Below are 22,726 nucleotides of genomic sequence, written 5' to 3'. Positions count from 1 at the left end.
GAGACAGTAAATGATCCATTTAATTGACAGATAATCTTTAAAGAGCCACTGTCAGCCAAGTACTCTGTGGTGTGCTGGTGACCAGCTTAGATTGGGAGTTTGGGGTTGACTAGACCTGAGTTCAAATCCTGACTCTGCATTTTAAGCTACATGACCCAGAGCAAATCCCTTGTCCTCTCTGGGCCTCCATGTCCTGCTGTGTAAAATAGGTGCTAAATACCTCCTGGGGTGATTGTGTGAGTTAGACAAGAGACTGCAAGAAAAGCACAGAGCCTGACACAGAGGAGCATTCAAGAACTGTTACAGAGAGAGGGAAGCCAGGCCCTGAAAAGGTAACATAAATAGCGCTAGTATCAACTCAGTCATGTGCCCAGTCACCGTTGAGGCTTGAGCAAGGAGCTCCCATAACCAGCGAGGCTTCCTGCCAGGCAAAAAATCAGCTGGCTTTCAGGGTTGAGCCAGGTTTACATAGGCCTTCTCCAAGGAGGGACTGGGCATTCCAAGCACACGGCCTAGCTTGGACAAAGCCCTGTGGCTGGGCCAGCCTGTCTGCAGCCAAGGGCTGCCCAGAGCTGAGATTTCTGTCTCTTCAGCAGAGGAGCTTGAATGGGATGGTGGGGTGTTAGGGGATTGGCTGTAGAGGACACAATGGATGCTTTGAATTCTACAAAAATAAACTCTACTGTGACCAGTGGGGCGAAAATAGAGCCAAAGAGTACAGTCAGTGTTGAGCTAGCACGTGTTAAGCTATCACTTCTCTGGCAGGAGGGTGGGGGTGCCCTGATTTGTGCGCCACTTTAGGTGGTATAAATACTCCTGTGATGGACCATTTCAAAATAGCATTGTAACATCCTTAGATGTGGAACTGGGAAGAGATGCACACCGTTGGCACCATTGATGTGAGCTAGCACACCACTGAGATTCCATCAAAGTTGGGAAAACTTGCCCCACTGAGACATGGGCTCTGAGGACCTATGGCTCCCATTGGAGACCAGGGCTCCGCTCCTCGAGTGAGTGCTTTTAGTGTGCTAGGCATCGCCATGAGACCCAAGGCAAACTGTGCCCAGCCCTTGAGGTCCACAGTCTCCTGGGGAAACTGGCATTAATTGAGTAATCACACTAAGTTACACAGTGCACGGAACACTCAGAAAGAAGTACTGTCTTACCTGGAGCGCACGCCCATGCCCTTTGTTTCAAAACCATAATAAAACAGACTGTTACTGTCTGTTCTGAATCAAGAACATAGTGCGTCCTCTCAGTTTTTCACCACACTTACGTTCACTTCGTGATACTTAAATCAGGCCTGTTGTCATTACAGCCCTTTCAAGAACTGGGGCTGCGATTTCAAGTGCCTTTTCAGGTCCTTGTGAAAAATCCATCCGTATACACCCAGGAAAGCACTCAACAGAGCCCTCTTTAGAGTAACAGCAGTCTGGACACATCTCTCCAGTTCAGTCCAATGTCAAGCCCAGGCTGGGTCCCCTCAGGCGGTGGGTGCTTCCGTTTGGGAACCATCTCACTTCTGCTTTGCCTCCCAGGTGGTCTTCGAGGCGTTGCACAATCTGGAGCCCCGAGGCTACGTCGTGGGGTGGATCATTGCCATCAGCTTGCTGGTGGGAATCCTCATCTTCCTGCTGCTGGCTGTGCTGCTCTGGAAGGTGAGTGGAGAGTGCAGGTCCCCAGGGAGTCCCCGACCAGACACCCAGCTCTCCTGCCTCAGCAGGGCTAGAGCGCATCGTGGGAAAAGGTTTCCTGGTGGAACTTCCTTCCCAGTGCAGGTACAATGAAAGGAGGGCAGGGTCCCTTCCAGGCAGTGAATGGAGTCTAGGCTCCTCCTGAGGCCATTCACACCTGAGGACTGGACCGCTTTAGAGGGAACCCCAAAATCTTACCCTCTTCTCCTGCCTTCCCTAGCAGAGTTGCCACCAGTCCTAACACAGGGTGGTGGGAGCCTCACTCCAACGCACAAGCTTGGGGAGTAACAGCTGGGACTGGGACGGGGATGGTTATCCTTTACTTGGGACAAAAACAAGAAAAGAAACTACAGAGCCATCCTTTGTTCTTTTCCCATGTGGAATATGGAACAGATTTCTGCCCAGAGGATTCTAGTAATGGCGATGGGCTGTATGTCTGGAGTGCTGCCTGGGTAGCTTCATCAGATGTTCTCCCAACCCCATGGGGGTTCATTCGTAGGTGCCCCAGGGCGTAGACTTGCCCTGTCTCCTTCAGCAGGGAGCACCTGCTCATCCTTCACATCTTGCCTCTTGTCACTTTCTCAAGAAGAAAGGGGTGTCCTCACCCCCAATTCTAAGATGGTTTCTTTGCCCTGCACTCTTCTCTCAGACACCTGGTGTCCTTGACTTTAGGGCCTCTGTATTCATCAGTAATGGTTTCAGAGTCATTATCTGAGGAAGGTTTGTCTCTTCCACGGGATGGTAGTGTGCCACGTGAGTTGGGTCCTGTCTGTTCTTATTTCCACCGTGTCCCCAGCTCCTACAGCAGCACCAGGGACCACAGCTGGGACTTCCTGGCACCAAGTTCCTGCTTTTCCAGTGTTCCACGCTTCAGAGGCAGGTGGAAACAGCCTCTTACATGATTATGGATGGATCCTTTAAATTCAAATAATTAGTTTCTTTGGGATTCCAAAATAATTTGTATGTATTGATCAAACATAGACACATGTCAGTAAGCAGAAAAGTTGTCAAATACTCAGGAGTCCCCATCCCAGAAGTAACCGTGGTGAGACCAGCATTGTCTCTTCTTGAACTTTTTCCCTACATAATAGACAGAGACCAGGCATTCTCATAGCACCCACTTATTTGTGAATAGTGTGTTAAATTCTCCACTAAAATACCCGATACCTTTTAAGGTGTAGGACCTCTAAAATTAAAGCAATGAGTTCAATTATCAATCTGAAAAAAGTATAGTAAATATACTTCAGAGTATCCAAGAAATCTAGAAACGCAGGGAAAATAGTGTTTTTGTTGTACATCTTTTCAGATTGACAGTTGGACTTCACCTGAAAAAAGTATTGGAGGTTGAAGAAAAATATATTGAGCATATTACTTGAAAATCAGTTTATCTCAGGTTCCCATGCCTTTTGGACATCCCATTTACTAGTTTACAGCCTAGCTTTCCCTGAATGCAGAATTGTGAAAGTCTTTCCTATTGTTAAAAACCCGTGTCCAGCGCTGTCGTCAGGCTGCAGGTGTATGGCAGATCCCAGTCCTCGGATGTTGGGATTCATTCACGTGGCTTCTGGTTTCACACTTCTTGTAACAGTGCCACAGTGAATATGCTTGGAGCCAAATATTTGCACAACTCCTTCATTATGTCCTTAAGATGAAACCCTAGAAACGGAATTACCGAGTCAAAAGAAATGCGTATTTTAAGCCTTTTATTACATATTACCAGTTGCCCTCTGGAAAGGTTATACAAGCAGTGTATCAAAAGAGCCCATTTTCCTGTATATTTACCAGGAGCAGATATTACCTTTTTTGAAAAACCTGCCCATTTGTTGTTTGTTTAATCTGCGTGGCCAGATAGAGTCTTAATTCTCCCTTTTCTCTAACTCCAACTCCTTCCTGCCAAGACGTCTGGTCTGGGGGTAGAGAACAAAGCCAGCTCAGTGTTTGGGATCTGAAGACAGTAAGGGCTTTGGGCGGGGGGGGGGGGGGGGGGGGGTTGTTTGTGTGTGTGTGAGAGAGAGATACTTCCTTCTGCCTTTGTACAGACATTTCAGAAGAGAGGGAACACCATCCTCCACTGCTGGGTGCATGGGACCAGACAGGGACACAGAGTGGGGAGCGGGGTGGCTGTGTCCCACCCCCTCCCTCTGGGCCCCCCACTTGGCTCTGCCACTCAGGAGTGTCCCCTCTCCTGAGCACACCCTCCCACCTCCTTCCAACTGCTATCTGCTTCACTTTGCTTCTGCCATGTTTCTTTAAAGAATGTGGTGTGTCAGGAGGGGGTGTCATGGGGTGGTCAGCACCCTGAGGCCACCCAGCTGTGTGTGATCCAAAGAGCCAGGGCCCGAGAAGGCAGACATCACCCGCTGCCATGGACTGGCCATGAAAGCAGAGTGGTGGCAGTCAAGCGGCCTTAACCAGACAAGGTCGTCTTAACTGCTGGAGGAAGGAAGGGTCTAGAACACCTCTGAGAAAGCTGATGAGTGATGCCGTCAAAACTTCTAGCCACAGACACAGACTCATCAGCCCCCTCTGAGTCCCAATCCTACAAGCCTGGGAGAGAGAATCTGACTGGCTCAGCTCAAGTCAAATGTCTACAACTGTGGCAAGAGGCCAGGAGGTGGCAGAGAGAATGTGACCAGCCAGGGCTGGGTCACATGTCTCCCACATCCAGACAGCTAAGGCCAGTGCAGGAGAAAGATGCAGTGTGGAGGTGTGGGGAGGCCAGGTAGGGGTGGGGATAGGGGCTAATCTTAGAAGGGAACTAGGCAGATACCCTAAAGGCTTTCGCTCCAGCAGGATTTCATGGTTGTCAGTGGTGCTATTGCCTAAATTACAGTCTTTTATATGGTACTGGGTAGCTGTGGCCGCACAACAAACTGCCACCAAATTGAGTTCCCTTCTGCCTAACAAATGTATAGGTCAGGAGTTCAGGAAGGGTTTGGCTGGATGATTCTTCTGCTCCAAGTGTCACTGAGTGGTGTCACACAAGGGCATTCACCTGGTGACTAGGCTGGTCTGCTTCACTTCACAGGACAATTTTATTCACATGGCTGGCACCTTGAGTGGAGATGGCTGGAAGGCCGGACTCTGCCAGGCCCCTCCCTCTCTTCGTGTAGATTCAGGGCCTCTACATGTGGCCCTTCCAGAAGAGTGGGCTGATGTTTTACATGGTGGCTTCAGCTCTGGGAGAGCATGGTGAGAGCTGCTAGTCCTCTGAAAGGCTGGCCCAGAACTGGCATGGCATCATCCTGCTGCACTCTGTTGGTCAAAGCAGTCACGTGCCAGCCTAGAGTCAAGGAACAGGAAAGAGACTCTGCCTCCCAATGGGAGGAGTAGCGAAGAATTAGTGGCCATCTTTTGTCTATCACATACATGATATTCAGAAATATGGGCAAAATCTTAATCTTTTCTGTAAAACTCACTATGGCAAAGGACGATTAGCCTAACTGGAAGTTTTGTTGTTCTGAAGTAGATGAAACCTCATCTCTCTTCCATTGTGTCATAGATAAAATTATGATTGAGCTCCTTGGAGGAAAAAAAACTAAACCTCGGTGCAGGGTTCATGAACGCACTCAACATTCAGAGTGGGTAGTCTGTTCAGGCACAGCGACAGTGCAGTAAGGAGCTCGGCAGAGGGAGTTTCGTTAGGAAAAATATTTTTCTCTTGAAGGACTAACTAAATAGAATGACTTTATAGGACACTGAAAAGGGCAAATGAAATGTAGGATTATTCTGAAGACCTACATATTCCTAAAACTTCAACTGCAGACCTCTTTTGTTTTTTATTTATTTTATTGAAGTATAGTTGATTTACAGTGTTGTGTTAATTTCTGCTGTACAGCAAAGTGATTCATTTATACACATATATACAGTCTTTTTCATATTCTTTTCCATTATTTATCACAGGATATTGAATATAGTTCCCTGTGCTATACAGTAGGACCTTGTTGTTTATTCGTCCTATATATAATAGTTTACATCTGCTAATCCCAAACTTCCAACCCATCCCCCTCACCGTTGGCAACCACAAGTCTGTTCTCTATGTCTGTGAGTCAACTACAGACCTCTTGTCAACTTGGATCCCTATGTCTGTAACCTAAGAAACATGCATTATGTATAGAGGTCTAATATTGACAATTCAGTGCACAGAAATCTGTTGATTAATGGGCCTAATATTTGAGTTAGATGGGAGGTCTAACTGCTTCTGGCTTATTACCGTATTTCACATATCATTCCCTCCAATCCTTTCAAGGGGAAAGTCACTGCATGGTACCCAGTTGCCACTGCTGATGAGTAAACACTTCACTAGAGCCTTTGAAGACAGGTGGGCAATGTTCAAGTCCTCTTTCCTTTCTAGAGCCACATCTCTTGAAGTTCCCTTTGGTGTAGTACCTGACACCGCTACCTGTGGTTGCTTGCCATTGCCTTGAGCTCATGAGCCCAAAATGGTTGTTCCCCAGAAAGTACAAGGATGGTGGTGTGGTATCAAAAACAGAACAAGGCGGCTGGCCCAGTGTGGATGGATTTTCTGTGCCATGAAGGCCTGCGGGTTAGCATGCTTTACACTTGTGAGCTGGCCAGTGCCTTCACTCAGCAAACAGATCCCTGCGAAGTGGCCGGCTCGGGGTGAAGGGACAGAGGTAATAAGCAGCAGAGCCCTCACTCCATTGTAAAGACTGGGGAAAGCAGTTAAGTGACCGAGGCTGAGCCAAGCACATCCTGAGGAGTAAGCAGCACTTGGCCAGGCAAAGAGCCTGTGCCACACCTCCTACATGTCGCCGTGGTTCTACCAACATGCCCATCATCCCCTGTTTATCTGAAACAGAAACCCCTTATAGGGTCAGCAAATACCTTCTCCAGAGCCGAAGTCCAGGCTCGCTGCCTAATGCTCAGCCTCCTTCTCTCCTCCGGGGCCTTCCAGAGGGTCGGCCGGTGGCACATCAGGCGCTGTCTCATGCTTGGCCGCAGCAGGTCCTGGCTCCGGTGCAAAATCCACAACGAGGGCCCTGAGCTAACCAGACCCTTCTTCACATTCTGAAATGGATCCTAATCAGCCTTCCCAGAGCCGAGCTGTTAGCAGACACTGGGAGCCATAATTTAAACTTTCTGTGCAAGGATTACAGTAGCCTGCCAAGCCACCGTGCAGGAAGAAAACTTTGAAATAGGAAACTCTTTTAAGGGAGAAAAATCCAAATGAGTCCACTCTCCTTTCTTTTGGCTCCTGTTTGGGTTTGAAATGGCCTGGGCCCTGTGCCTCTTCAAGACAATCGTAAAGGCCTGTTTATAGGAGGAATTTCATCATTCAGAGGGTATATGTGACTTGCACCTTTAAAAAGTGCCTTCAACTCATCAAGCCAGCCTTTGAGTCAAGTGGTTAGAGAGTGGAGATGCTGGGATGTTTTTCCTTCAAGAGGAAAAGCCTCATTTAGGGCCCCAGGCTTCTCTCTCCCTCTCTCTCCCCCTCTCCTCGCTCCCTTGTACAGTTTGCCAAAACACACAGGCCGCCACTCAGTGAAGGAGAAAACTGCATCCTCCTCTACTGCTTCCAGCCCAGGAACCTTTCCCTTCTCTCCTGTTGGCCCCTTTTGCCAGTGAGATGGCCTGGAGCAAAAGGCAGTGCCATGGCCTGGCCAGCCCCATGACCAGCCTCTTCCCAAAAGGCCCAGGACCTGCCAGCTCTGCCTTCTCACAAGTGGTATAGAGGTGGGCTGTGCAGTGGGTTTGCCACCGTCCTTCAGAAGGACTGTCTCGAACCCTCTGTCAGCCGGGCCTGTTCCAAGAGCCTGCTGCTCCAGAGCTGGTTTTGGGCTCCTGGTTTTCATTTAAGAGCATTCCTGCTGACCTCAAGCAGAAATACTTGGAAAAATAAATCTGTGAAATGGCCCAGCGGATGGGTAGGTTTGGCAGCCCCTCCAGGGGTCATTGGGGTTATCACCTGCCCTCCAGCTGGGCTGTGAGGACCCATCCTTGTTTCTCCTGCAGAGAAAATGAAAATGCACAGACTTACGTGCACACACACACACCCTTCGCACTGTCTCAATTAAGACCATGTGCCAGAGACGCTCAGTGGGGACTTATTTATGTTTGGAAGTAAATATTGGGCTGATGTTGCACTGTTGACATCTCGAGACAGAGACGTGCTATGTAAATAGTCAAGGAACTTGAAAGGACCCATAAACATGAGGCTCTGAGTTAGTCCAAAGAAGGAGTGTGTCCAAGGCCCTTGGAATAGCTGCCCAGGAGGCAATCCAAAAGCCAGGGAGGAGGGGGTGGGCCTCTCCCCAGAGACCAGAGGCCGTGGGGTTGTGCGGCCGCCCTTCACTCACCCTGAACTGGGCTGGGAAGGAGAAGGCTGGTGCTGTAGGATGTGGACCCCAGAACCCAGTCATTCTCACTTCTTCCTGGGCCCCAGGCCCCTCTCAGAACCTTCCTAATTAGGGCCATTCAGGGGAAACCTGCTGTTTCCCTAGGTGTTTTCTGGCAGCTTTTTTGATACAAGTTTATATCAGAAAGTTGTGTGAATCTGTCAGGAGGGCTGAGGGAGCTGCCCTGTGGGGCCGCAGGTCCCCCTCAGGAGTGGCACAGACAAGAAGCCAGAAAACCCCTGCTCCCTCAGCTTCCAGGGGAGCCAAGTTTGGCTGGACTCTCTTCCTGTAGGGTTTCCATGAGTGTTCCCTCCGCTACAGACAGCAGTTATAAACAGAGCCTTTTGCCCCTCAAGTGGCAAAGCAAGCCCTGGAAGGATCCAGAAAAAGTGCAGGAAAACACATACTCCACTGAACTGGAATTGAGTGAGGGGCTGCTGAGGGTCCAGCTTAACTCATCACGGCTCATTTCCCGGCACCCTCAGTGTGAACTCAGCTGGCTGGGAAAATGTAGGTTTGCCCAACATCTCTCCAAGGTTTTCCCCAAAGTAACCATGAGTACTAGTGATGGTGAGAGTGTAGGCCTGCTGCAGGAGAGAAATGTCTTTGAAGTCTTGAGTTATCTTAGTGTTTAAGAGTTTTAGACTTCTTTATACTTTATAACATATCCATACTTTAATATAAAAATTGGAAATTTAATTTTCCAAAAACGCTTTGAGAAAAAATGATACCAGGCGAGGACTCTGTTCCCCGTGCCTCCTACATGTGAGGACTGGATACACAGCTGTATGGCCTATAGGCTGCAGTCCCGAGTTTGCTTTGGGGACCAACATAAAAAGCTTTCATTGTGTTTCAGGGCTAGAAGAGGTCCGAAAATGCCATCGATCTCTTGGGCAGAGACAAAGACACTGGGGTTCAGAGCCAGGAAATGACCTGCCCTGTGGCCAAGCGTGAGCAGTACTCAGAACTCCAGGCTCCCCACGCGGCACCTCTCCCATCCAACCCTTCTGAGTAGGTCCTGTGGCACTGGGCAGGCCTGGTATGACACAGTTGTTTGGGGAACCCTGGCTTGGTAAACTCAGAGCCTGGGCTTTGGGTTCTATATCAAAAGCCAAAACTGGGCTCTAAACAACAGCACAAAGGTGATATTCTCTTTTTCTGAAATGGAATTCGTTTGACCACGTAAGAAACAATATTAATTTGACGGAACCACCTCTAGACTATATCGCACCTTTGTGCAGACAAGTAAACAGTGCCCCTTCCTCCAGAAGCTTTACTTCCATCTGTCAGAAAATTCAGAAAAATCTACTGATTTTGTTAGAAAAAGACACTCGACTGCCATCTGCTGGAAAATAGTTGTAATAAGTTTACACGTCCATGATCTCTCTGATATGAGTGGCACCCTCCCCCCTTATATGCAGTGCACAGCCTGCGTTACTGTACCCAGCACTCCCTAGACATGAGCGTGATCTGTGTTTTAAGAAATGGTTGTGGGCTCCAAAGAAGAAGGACAGACACCAGTGGCAGCTCCAAGCTTCCATCTAAAGATGAGACTACACACAGGTTATGTTGGGAACAGGGCTCTGGATATCCTGCCTCACTGGAGTGGGGTGGAGAGTTTGCAAGGCTGTTTCTAAGAGAAGCTCTACGGTTACTGCCAGCACGGGTAGACTTTTCAAGACTAGTGCTGAGGGACTTCTCTGGTGTTACAATGGTTAGGACTCTGAGCTACCAATGTAGGGGGCCTGGGTTCGATCCCTGGTCAGGGAACTAGATCCCACATGCATGCCGCAGCCAAGAGTTTGCATGCCACAACTAAGGAGCCAGCGAGCCACAACTAAGGAGCCCGCCTGCCGCAACTAAGACCCGGTGCAACCAAATTAATTAATTAAATTTAAAAACAAAGACTAATGCTGACACCGTACCACTTGAGACAAAAGAGCTTGCTTTTGGATGCCTACAGGAGATGATATACCATCACTTTGTTGGTAAAAAGTATGACACACATAAACATGAGCACAGGAGAGCCTCCTGTGAGAGTTGGGCCAGGCACTCTCAATCCTTGCTAGATTGTGTACTCTGTATCAAATCCTTACGCCAGCATAGCTGTGAGAAGGTGAGCTGACTCTCATCCTCCTTAGAGATGAACAAGAAAAGTCTGTTCAGCAGGACAGGGCACAGTGATGCTCTTTCCATCTAGAGCCCTGTCAGGCTGCCCCTCAGCCACCTTTCCCGTGGGTGTTGACTCATTCAGTGATTCAGGCAAAAAAATATGGAGTTCTGTATCAGTTAACTCTTGCTATGTAACAAACCAAAGTTTAGGGACTTAAAAACAACCACCATCTACATAGGTCGCAATTCTGAGGGTTGGACTGAGCTTAACAGGGAGGTCCTCCCATCTCAGCGGGGCTCAAACCTACACCTGCAAGCAGTTGGGGGTTGGCAGGTCTAGGAGGACCTCAGCTGGTGGACTCATCTTTCAGCAGCAAGACCAAACTCATTCACTTGGAAGCAAGGCAGGGTTCTGAGAAAGCAAGTGGAAGTGTGCAAGGCCTTTGAGGCCTAAGTGTGGAACTGACAGGGCATCACCTCCCATGCACCCAACTGTCATAGCAAGTCACGACTCAGATTCAGGGTGTGGAAAATAGACTCCGTCTCCTGATAGGACTTGCTGCAAAGCCACGGTACAGGGCATGGATACAGGGGCATTTTTGCAACTTATCACTGGCAGTAAGTAGCGGTGAGATGCTGAGCTCTGGGGATAAAAAGCACAAATCTGTAGGAGTCCTGAGACAAATGTGAAAGATGATAAGAGAGCAGACAGTTAAAGCTCTGCTTGATTGGTGCCACAGTAGAGATATGTTACTTCTCTAGAGTTAAAGTGAGTAACTGGAGATCACTGAAACATCACACTATCCGCAGGTAGAGTCATGTGCTAAAGAATCTTGTTCTCGTGTTATATCCAGCCTTCTTTCTATGATTATGTTCTCCTCAGCTCAGAAGGTGCACATGACACATTCGCCCTGTCAACCACATCTTTATCTTTCAAGAATGAGATTTCAAGCAGTAACTTCTGAGTTAGACATTTCCATGAAGTCTTGGGTCGCTTTCCTGGCCTCCTGTGGGTATGCTTTGAGGATGACAACAACGACCTTTTTCTAATTATCCAGAACATTCAAGCCAAGCCTTCTTTCCACATCCCTTGCAGAAGGGAGAAGGTGGTAGAGATTTAATGAGAGAAAAGTATATGGAGGTGTCATAAAGTGAGGTTCTGACAGATGTGGTCTGATGCTGAGAGGACATATCCAGGGAACTCAATGTCTGTCTGTGAAACGGGCCTTCAGGATCGAAGCTCAGAGCACAAGACCCTTGCCAGCTGTTCTGTGGAAGCTTCCACTCCCTCCCAGCCGTCAGACTGCTCTCAGAGGGAACTCTCAGGACTCCCTTGGCAATGTGGGTGGAGGTGACCAGCGCTGTCTTGGCAGCTCTCTTGACAATTCTCATTTTCACCTGGGCCAGTAAGCCCCTTTCAAGGAGTAGGAAGATGGTGCAGTGAGACTGTGGATGCTTGGTTCATGGTGAAGGAGTGTGAGGAAAGATGCACAAAGGAGTTAGATGTGCCCACAAGCCTGGGTTTGCGTGACGATTTGTTTAGGGCAGGTTTTGTATGTGCATCCCCCATTGGCAGCAGATTGCAGAGATTGTTAGTCTCAAGTGTTTTCAAATATGACTATGGAAATTATACACCAGTGACAGTGTGGTACCACAGACCTGCAGCACAGCCTCCCAGCAGCGAGCCAAGTGTGCATGTCTGTTTCAATTCCCCTATTCAAGATGATCGAAACAAGGATTTGAGGGCAAGTCATTTATTTGGAAGATAATCTCAAGAAATAGTGATAGGGGACCAGGGAAGAGAGGGCAGGGAAGGAAGCTAATAAAGGATGTGTTATCAAGCTGGTTACCACTGCAGGAAAGTTCCACGCGGAGCATGCACCTCAGGGTTTCGCACCCAAGGAGAGAGGGAGCTGGGGTATTTGTACACCAACTCCAGTCAGTCATGTTTAAGGGCAGATGCAGGAAGATGTCTGATCTCAGAAACAGAGGCCACTAATGCTAGGGAGCACAGGACAAGAGATACCAGGTCTTCCTGAGCTTGGGAGAAAAGGTCAGCTTTGGGCTACAAAAAGTTACTTTTATATGGCAGTAGTGCCTATGCTGACCATGTGAAAAGAAATGGAAATTCATCTTACCCTGTATGAAAAGCCATAGACATCGGAAGGAAAGGTCTTTTCAGAACTAAGCTAAAGGAAACTGCCATCGTGGCTCAGGAGGAGTTGCCAGTTTTAGGGGGGTACACACTGCCAGCTGTGTGCACGGCAGCTCGGCAGCTCACGGGGGTCACAGATTTGAGTGAAAGATCTGGAGGACAGCAAGATAGGATGCAGGTCTGCAGATACTTTAAAACTCCTATTGGGGCTTCCCTGGTGGCGCAGTGGTTGAGAGTCCACCTGCCAATGCAGGGGACACGGGTTCGTGCCCCGGTCCGGGAAGATCCCACATGCCACGGAGCGGCTGGGCCCGTGAGCCATGGCAGCTGAGCCTGCGCGTCCGGAGCCTGTGCTCCGCAACGGGAGAAGCCACAACAGTGAGAGGCCCGCGTACCGCAAAAAAAAAAACTCCTATTGTATGAGAGCAGTACTTATCAAATTATTCTGCAATGGCTAATCTCTCTCAGGATTTAATAGATTTATCAAAAGCCAGATAAGCTTGGGAAATATCAAGTCCCTGACTTTCTTAATCCTTTCCTAAAAGCTTGATTTGATCCTTTACTGTTCTACTGTACATTATGAATCTCTTAAAGAGTGTATCGTTTCCAAACTTATTTGACCGTGGAATCTGTTCTACTCCCAAACAACCTATGAATAGCTCAATAACTAGTTTTCCCCAGCATACAGTTTGGGAAACACTCCACCAGAAGCACATTACAAGGAACAAACAACTTATCATAAGGAAGCTTGCAGGAAGTCCATGCATTTTGAAAAGTGGTTCCACATGATGCTTTTTCTAAATCAGCCCAATCTGAGGAGTTGTGAGCATAGGTCATGTCTCCTCCGGGTCCAGGTGGCTTGGGAATCAAAACGGTTGATTTCCCAGCATCTCTAACCTGGCGCCTCCTCTTTCTGCCTTTCAGATGGGCTTCTTTCGCAGAAGGTACAAAGAAATTATTGAAGCTGAGAAGAACCGTAAAGAGAATGAAGACAGTTGGGACTGGGTCCAGAAAAACCAGTGACCTGCCACCCCACCCCACCCCGATCATGGGGCCCAGTGGTTCGCCTGTCTTCCTGATCTTTGTATCTTCCATATTTGGAAGAAAGAATCTTCTCCAGATTTTTCGGAGGCCCCACGATGCTGTTCTCGTCCTCGTTCTCTCAAGCCCAGGTGCCAACCTGAGGCAGTCACTTCGGCCAGGTCACCTGACTGGAACCACCACCACTTCCTTTTCCAGCTGAACTCACAACTTTGGAAAGCCAGCTGCAGAGCCAGGCGATATTTATGGATGCAACATGCGTGGTCAACCCTCAGGGGAAAACTGTTACCTAAAAGTATTTTTATAAATATAAGCCTTTTATACTGATTATGTCTTTATATTTGTATCGATGTTTTATTATTTCTATTAAATGGTTATATAGTTCACTCAAGCACTGATATCTGGCCTGAAATCTTGGAAATACTTGTATATTCATACAAATGTTAAAGGATAAAGATCTTATTGTACTCTGGAACTTGCTGTTAAAGAAGACTCAGATGAAATCATCTGAAGAAACCTCATGTGATGAATCCACCCAGCGGGTGGTGCTGTATATCAGCTGTGGTTTGGGGCTGAGCCCGAAGGCATCTCACATCTCTGTTGCCTGGAGTCAAGTGCGGAATAATGTGCTGAAGAACCACGAGAGTTTTTTCATCTGTACCGTTCATTGGAAGATTCCCAGCAGGAATTTGGATGGAAAAACCTGATTCTTGAGGTCTGTTCTGCATCACCTTATAGAGCAGACATTTCACCCTCCTTGCACTTAAATTAAGACATGAAAGCTTGGAGCAATGCCATTTCATCACTGGTAAACCTCAGAATGGCATCTTATCCTGGACATCGTGCATCAGAGTCCGCATACCACCGGGACTGAATTGGTGCCCACCAAGCAGAGACTTGTGTCTGAGTGCTGTGATGTGTTATCTTTTCATGTTAATTTGAGTCCAGGGGTCTCCATTATCCCCATCACTCTTGCTGTCCCAGCTAATGGTAATTGCAGTGTCCTTCCCAGAGATGACCATTCAACCTGTCCTTATTTTTTTTAATCGTGTCTTAGGTGGAATTCTTAAGAAGTGGACCCTGAGACAAGGATTTTCACGCAGTAACTTACTAAGGAAGTATCCCCAGGGCACACCAGTAAGGACACGAGGGAAGCAGGACACAGAAGGGGAGGAAGACAGGTAAGGGAGCCATTTCAGGGCAGGTCCCGTGCAGGGGGTCTTCAGCCTGATCCTGCTGGGGGGCTCTGGAGGGTAAGTTATGCCTCAGAGTTGTCCCAACCTGGGGCAAGGGAGCTGAGCTTTCATAGTCTTGGACCCAGGAGAGATGTAAACTTTCTGCTTTCACTTCCTGCCAGCAAAATAGCCCCAGTAGCTCAGGAGCAGTCCTCAAAAAGAGGGCTGCACCCCCAGCCTGGGAAGCGCACAGAAATAATGCAAAAGAAATGATGCAGAGGGATCTGGGCATAGCACTGACGTCCTCGCCTATCCCCTGTACAGGTGAATGCTGAGTTATGGCCTTCACTATCCAAGCTCTCTGTTTGACAGTGTTCATTACCAGACACGCAGTGCTGTCCAGATTTGAGTGCAGTGTGATTCTCTGAAAGGGCGAGGTGGTGATGTGTGTAGCAAGCTCAACATCATGCCTGGCCCGTAGTGAACATTCAATAACCATGAGCAGCCCTGGCTGCTTTTACCGCTGCTGGAAAACCATCTGGTACAGGGGGAAACGTGCCGAAGAGCAGGGTCTGACAGAGTCCTTAGTCACTTATCACAGGCTGCTCAAGCCCCGGGTACAAACAGATGGCATCAGATGAGAATGAAACAAGAAACAAGACCAGGCATCTTTCTCATAGGGCCTTGTTGACTGGGAGCTAAGATGTGCGGGGGCCCGTGAGTATTGTTGAAAAGACACAGAACTCAACTTCAGGGGAGATAGGTTTTTCCAGACACATAGTTGGCTAATGCTTGCAAAGATATCTAAAGTTTTGGCAAAATTATGAGGGTGCTGGGCGGTTGCAAACCTGGCAGGGAGCACACGTGTCTTTTTGTTTCTTACGCAGTTGACTCTGACACAGGAAGATACAGAATGCATCATGCTCCCCTTCCAGTTCTCACTCAGAGTTCACCTCTGACAGATATGTATGGGGCCCCTGCTGTGCGTCAGGCCCTGTGCTAAGTGCGGGGGGTTCCCCAGTGAACACCACCCCACATTTTGCCCCAGGGGAGGCAGATCTTCCCAAAGTGGGATCGTGAATTCCTTTACGAGACCTCATCTGCAGCCTTTCTTGGATGGACTTCTGCTTTTTGTTTCATGTTGTCCTTTAATAAATCATTTAGGATTCTTAGGTGGTAGGCCTGGGACAGCTCCATCAGCAGCTTTGGCCAAATGCACGACTAGCCACAGCCAGCCTCCTGCAAGGTGTGCAGACGCATGGGAGACAGTGTAGCAGGATAACTGGCAGGCACGCGGTTCTGCCAGCCAGAGGGGAAAGCCTCACCAGGGGAGGGGCAGGCTCCATAGCCAGTCTCAGAGCTGGGATCCATGTGCTTCTGGGTGGTTCTGAGTGGTGGACACACGAGTGGTCACATACCCAGGAGATTACTAAGACTAAATAGGGCAGTTTTTAAGAAAATCACGCTTGGCGTCCACTGGAGGAAATACTGGCAGCCACTCTGGAACCTGTATGGGGAGGATGGTACATCTGCTTATCTCCTGATGCTGAGTAGGCGGGGCAGCATGGACTGGGGAGGTGACCATTTAGCACAGAGATAGGGAAGTTGAGCAGGTTATCAGCGCTCTCAGCTTGGCCGGTTCACCAGCTCCATCCAGTTCAGAAGCCCTCAGTAGGCTCTTGGGGGAAGCAGACAGGATGGGTTGGTGTGTCTTTGTTCCTTCTCCAGAAGGTTCTTTTAAAATTCCACAGTGCCTTCCAATTTCCACCTTTCCTGCTTCTGCGGGTTCACTGGGGAATGCCATCTGATGTTCTCTTGCACAGCATTATTTAAGTCTGCTTCAGCTTTTTGGTTGTGTATTCACTAGGGTTATAATCAACTGTCAGAAGGATTGAGGTGCTCTTTAAATATGAAAAAAGGACCTTTGTAGAAATTAAATGAAATAATGCCCCCTTTTCAAAAATGATTCACTTATGCTCAGTTTACATGGGACTCAGGAGTTTGGAACATCACCTAAGTGAGCCCTGGACCTGTCACAAAGAAGAGGCCATGAGGTTCAGGAACGAGGGGACACTGGCAGGAGTGAGTGGGTCCAGTGGCTTTACGGTGACTGACAGGCACACGGCCAGAATCACTTGCTACTGAGGTCACTGAGACTTTCTCAGTCAATTCTTCAGGAAACTTCCATCAGCATTCTGAAGCTGGGTAAGCTTTGTAGAAAATCCGATGGAAAGTCCTCCTTCACCAAATCATATGCAACCTTCAGCCCTGGAGCCAGAGGCAGGGAGGTTCAAAACAAAACCAGCGGGCCTCCTGGAAACATCAGGGACCTGTTTTCAATGTGGATGTGTAGCAGGTCCCCTAGGTGGTTGTGATGGGTGCTGATATGCTACCTGTGGAACCGTAGCAATGTCGTTTTTAAAAAAGGTTATTCTACTTTTATTTTTGGATAAGGCATCATATCAGGGCAACACAGTTACACTCGGGTTACCTGTAAAACCTACACCTGATGAAACCTGCACCTAATTCAGACTTCCCGAAATGTAGAGGCAAAGCAAAGGATTGGTATTTGGGGGAAATGGCCTTTTAGCAGATAAAAGGCAGAAAACGAGTGTCCCTTAGAAATGCTCCAAGTATGCAGGGTTTTAGTCCATGTGTTGTTTTGCTATATAGAGCAAGAATATACACAGTGGAGAATATGTTCTGAAGCAAAGAATGGCTGAAGGGTTAGGATACAAAGGCAGTAGGGCCAAAATGAACCTTCTAGAATGTCTTCTGATTTTCAGCATGTGAGGGGGATAATGAACAAATGTCCCACGTGATGCAATGCTTTGTAGCACAATGATCTAGATTTCAGACTGTGTTAAGGTTTTTTCAAATTCTAATGTGCACGGTGTGACCGGCGGAGTAAGTTTAAAAGCTTTAAGAGTGTGATGAATTGCATGGCAGGCACCCACGCTAACTTCACTTCCAGAACTTGATTGATGCATCTGTGTACGTTTCCGTTGAGGAATTTCAGTGGGAGGGGTGTTCCTCCTCACAAAGTCGCATGTATTCAAGTCTGTGCAGTCACTTCTAATTCACTTGCACTGTTTGGGAAATGCAGGTTTACAAAAGTACGTGTTTGGAATAAAAAAAACGGCTACAAACGATTTGGGAGTTAAGTCTGTAATTTCTTTTGCTACTGAAGTACTTGAGCCTTTTTAGGCTGTTAAAGATGGGGTTTCGGTGTAACACAACATGAGCATTTAAAGAGCCCATGCAGATTCGTCTAATTGCACATAAAGAACCCACTCAATGTGTCCGAACTGTCCCTAGTCTTTGGCCTCCATTCCATGGTCGCCACCTTCTCTATGCATCACCCACCTGCCCAGGGCCACACCTGGGACCTTGGTCTTAGGAGGAACGTGCCCGAATTAAATGCAGCTGATTCCTCGTTTTTAGTAGACTGCTTCCTCATGTGTCCGCCAGTCATGAAGCATTTTCCCGGAAGCCTTTTGGTAGCATCCTTACACATTTACAAACATTGTGTTCTCTTAATTTTTGATCCCCTCCATCTGTCTAGTTATGTCCCTCTTCTTATCTCAAATATTGTTCATTTGTGTGTTTTTCTCTTTTTTCTCTAGATGAGACCAACAGAGATCATTTTATTGATCTTTTCAAGAATAAGCCTTTGGCTACACCAATCAGGTGTACTGGTTTTTGCTTCCTATTTCATTAATTGCTGCTTTTGTACTTGTTAAGATTTATATTACTCCCCTGTGGTTAAAATTCATATACACACACACACACCCCACACACAGTATATAGAAGGGGGTCTGAAAAGATACACACCAAGGGGATAAAACTGGTTGTCTTTAACTGGGTAGGATTGTCAGTGTTTTTGCTTTGCATTTTGTTTTTACTTGTCTGAATTTTCACAGTGAGCATGTATGTCTTTAGTAACAATGAAACATATGCAAATTACTTTTAAAATAAAGTTACCTCTGGGAGAGTAGGAATTGCTAAACCAAGAGAGATCCCAAATTCTAGGTCTCAGAAGAAAGAGCTTTGTTTGCAACAAAGAGCATTGATGAGCCTGACACTTAGGACGATGGTCCAGTGAGAAATCCCAAGATTTTTCATTCGGATGCTTCCTGACTTAACAAGACCTGCCAGATCACTAATGCTGATTAAGTATGCTTCTCTTGTGTTGCTCCACCTGTTTCCTTCAGCCAGGAAAAGGCCTCGACTAACTCAAAGGAATCAAAGATACAAAACTAAGAGGAAGAGAAATGGCCAATTAGTAAATTCTGTCTCCCATTCAATCAGGAGTTGTACAGTCCACTGTTCTTTACCTCTGGTCCTTAAAGTCTGTCTCTTCATCAGGGTATTTTGCTTAGTAATAGAATTAATGGGAGTGCTTAGTTAGAGCTCTGTCTATACTATCAAACCACTTGGCAGCTATCCACCAGCAAGGCCACCCGACCCTGAGATCATGTCCATTCATTCTGTGTAACATCCAACTAAAGTGGATATAACGAGATATGGCCAGCTCTGCCCTGAAATCTGAGGCTGTGACATCTGGGCCTGCTGCCAAACATCTGCTTCGCCTCAAAGTCTAGTCCGGATCAGTGTGTGCTTTATTTGATGTGATTCTTCTATAATTGAAAAAATACCTAAAAACTTAAAGCAAATCTCAATAGAGGTATAAGTACTACCTTTGAAGACACCAAATGGATTAATAAGCAGGGGGCATTTTTAAAAGGATCTCCAGAGAAACTTTCTTCTAAGAAATGGCAGATTTGGAAAAAATGAAATGCTCTCCAATATTACGTCTATTCAGAACCCACCTTATCAGTTAGAAGACTGTTTGGCTCCATATAATAGAAAAATCCAAAATAACATGGTTTAAACATGCTGGAAGTATGTTCCTCTCTCACATAAAAGAAGACCAGGTGTGGACCATCAAGTTCTGGAACAGCAGCTTCATGGATGATCAGGATACCAGCTCCTATCTTTCTAGGCATGTGGCTTCCATCCTTAAAGTTACCTCGTGGTCCCAGCTGGCTACCAGTGTACCAGCCATTGTGTCCACATTCCCAGCCAACAATAGAGGAGGATAAAATGGCAATGCCCCCTTGCTTTTAACTGGCTTCCCAGAAGTCCCATACAGCACTGGCCAGAAATTAGTCATATAAATGCACCCATCCACAAAGGAGGCTGGGGAATGGATTTTTAAGGAATAAGAGGAGAATACATATTGGAGACAACTAACAGCTGCCACACCCATTGGTATAAGATACTCAGAATATAGCTTCCTTAAGCCCTAAATACGTACCCTTCAAATCCTTGAGTCTGACTGGATTTGAGCAAGAGGAACACCTTTATTTGGGGTGGGTACCTAGGGTACAACAGAGTTGGCTAATCATAGTAATGTCCACACAAAGCTCTTTCTTGTTTTATGTTATTTTTCTCCTTTATCCCCCGCCATCCTCATTCACATTCCTCTCTCTCCTAGAGGCACCAAGTCTAATGAATTGAATACATGTCTTTAGAAATGTAAGTACATAGTATTATTTTGTGTGTTTCACTTAAATGGTTTTGAGCCTAAAAGCTCAGGTTGTGGTTTCATTTTTTTTTTTTTTTTTTTTTTTTTTTTTTTTTTTTTTTGGGTATGCGGGCCTCTCACTGTTGTGGGGTCTCCCATTGCAGTGCACAGGCTCCGGACGCGCAGGCTCAGCGGCCACGGCTCACGGGCCCAGCCGCTCCGCGGCATGTGGGATCCTCCCGGACCGGGGCACGAACCCATGTCCCCTGCATCGGCAGGCGGACTCTCAACCACTGCGCCACCAGGGAAGCCCTGTGGTTTCATTTTTTTGAGGATGTATTCATGTTTCTGTGGTTATGCAGCACTACATCCTACATTGTTTCTACCGCATTTTACTACTCCAGCCCCTCTGTAGGAGACCTTTGACTGCTTGCACCCTCCTGCTGCAATGAACGTCCTCTCCCATGTCCCCCGCTGGGCCTGAGCTAGAATCTCTTGTGGTACATATTACATATATTACATCTTAACATGGTTACAGTCTCCTTTTCCAGATTCTAAAATGACCCCACAGTGGATGCTCTCAGCAGCAGTGCATGTCCCTGCATCCTTGCCCATCATGGAATTATCTGACTTTCTTGCCAATCTTGTGTGTACACTGTTGTATGGAGTTAGGTTTGAATGTGTTTGACAGCCGTACACATGCATCTCTTCATATTCTTATTGGCCATCTGGGTTTCCTTTTCTGGAATCAGTTTCACCTCCTTGAACAGTCTCTCCATTAGATTTCCAGAATAGTACACCTACCACCTCCCTGGCCACTTCTCAGCCTCCCTTGCAGGTTCCCACTCTTCTTCCCAGCCTCTTGATGTTGGAACTTCTTGCATCTGTACTCCTTGGAGATCCCCATCCAGGCTCCTGGCTTTACGTGTCACCTACAGGACCCAGGTGCCTCCAGTCTGGTCCTCTCCCCTGAATTCTCCACTCACTCAGCTAGATCACAGGCTTCTCAAACTGAGCATGTTCAAAGCTGGACTGCTGCTGTCCCCATCTCAGGAAATGGCAGCTTTATTCTTCTGCTTGCCCTGGCCAAAATCCTTGCAGTCATCCTTGACTCAGCCGCCTCCCACACTACAACCACTCCTTCAGAAATCTCTGCCAAATGGTCTTTAAAAAACAAAACCAATAATTCAAAAAGGTACATGCGGGCTTCCCTGGTGGCGCAGTGGTTGAGAGTCTGCCTGCCAATGCAGGGGACACGGGTTCGTGCCCCGGTCCGGGAAGATCCCACATGCCGAGGAGCGGCTGGGCCCGTGAGCCATGGCCGCTGAGCCTGTGAGTCCAGAGCCTGTGCTCCGCAACGGGAGAGGCCACAACAGTGAGAGGCCCGCGTACTGCAAAAAAAAAAAGAAGTATATGCACCCCAACATTCAGAGCAGTATTTTTACAATAGCCAAGGTATGGAAGCAACCTAAGTGCCCATCAACACATAAATGGGTAAAGAAGATGTGGCATATATATACAATGGAATATTACTCAGCCATAAAAAAGAATGAAATTTTTGCCATTCGCAGCAACATGGATGGAGTTGGAGGGCATTAGGCTAAGTGAAATAAGTCATACAGAGAAAGATAAATACTATATGGTATCACTTATATGTGGAATCTAAAAAATGCAACAAACGTGAATAAAGCAGAAAAGAAGCAGACTCACAGATATAGAGAACAAACTAGTGGTTACCAATGGGGAGGGGGGAGGGGCAATATAGGAGTAGAGGAGAAAAAGGGTTATTATGGGATTATATGAAATCATCTGTGTGAATCTTTTGAAAATTGTAAAGCACTCATTGCCAGGCAAACTTAAGAGCTTTCAGGATCACTCAGAACCATCCTGTGTCTCTGTCCATACCCACTATGACTGGATTTTTCTTTATTTCCTTTTAGTTCTGTCCATTTTTGCCTTTTATTTAGGACTGAGCCTATTTTATTAAGTACCTAAAAATTTAAATTATCTATCTTTTCCAGATCAACACTCTATCATTATGCAGTGATCTTCTTTTTCTCTAGTAATACTTTGCGTTCAAGTCTATGTTGGTTAGTGTTTATACAATATATCTTTTCTCATTTATTTATAGTCTTTCTATTGATATATCCTTATATTTTGTATGTATCACTTGTAAACAGAATATAGTTGAGTTTTTAAAATCCATTCTAACACTGTCATTTTATTAGAACATTTAGTTTATCTGTACTTACAATTATTAATGAAATAATTGGATTTATTTCTGTCTTATTTTGTGGGGTTTTTGTGGGGTTTTTTTTTGCCTATCTTGTTTCTTTTTCTGTCCTTTTCTTCTTTTTCACATTGCGTTCTTCCCCCCATTAGTCCTTCTTCTTATGTTCTTTAAGTGGATACCCAGATACCCTAGAACTTCAAGACTTACCATAGTTTACTTGCTTAAACATACCACAGTCTGAAGTTAATAACTCTCCTTTAATGCATTTTAAGTTTATACTTAAACATCATAAGTCTTTTGTTTTTGTGTTGAATATTCTGTAGTAAAATGTTGCTCATGTATTTGCCACCTTCTCTGTTCTTCATTCTTTCATCTCAGATCTTTCTTCCTGGGGTCATTTTCCTTATGCCTAGTACATCTTTTA

At 46.7% G+C, this 22,726-nt stretch overlaps 1 protein-coding gene across 2 annotated transcripts in view; it reads left to right on the top strand.

Moving 5' to 3' along the window:
- ITGA9 (integrin subunit alpha 9) overlaps positions 1-17,683 on the top strand; it is a 353,501-nt gene extending 335,818 nt beyond the window's left edge. For both annotated transcript variants that reach the window (XM_082848454.1, XM_082848455.1), the window contains exons 27-28: positions 1,539-1,658; positions 13,248-17,683. In XM_082848454.1, the coding sequence (XP_082704580.1) occupies positions 1,539-1,658; positions 13,248-13,346 (219 nt within the window). In that variant the 3' untranslated portion in view covers positions 13,347-17,683. The remainder of the gene's footprint in view (positions 1-1,538; positions 1,659-13,247) is intronic.
- The last annotated feature ends 5,043 nt before the right edge of the window (positions 17,684-22,726 follow it).

This window comes from Leucopleurus acutus (assembly GCF_964270905.1).
Source record: "Leucopleurus acutus genome assembly, chromosome: 10".
Taxonomy (NCBI): domain Eukaryota; kingdom Metazoa; phylum Chordata; class Mammalia; order Artiodactyla; family Delphinidae; genus Leucopleurus; species Leucopleurus acutus.
Note: the sequence above shows the minus strand (reverse complement) of the source record. Positions and strands in the feature narration are given on the sequence as shown.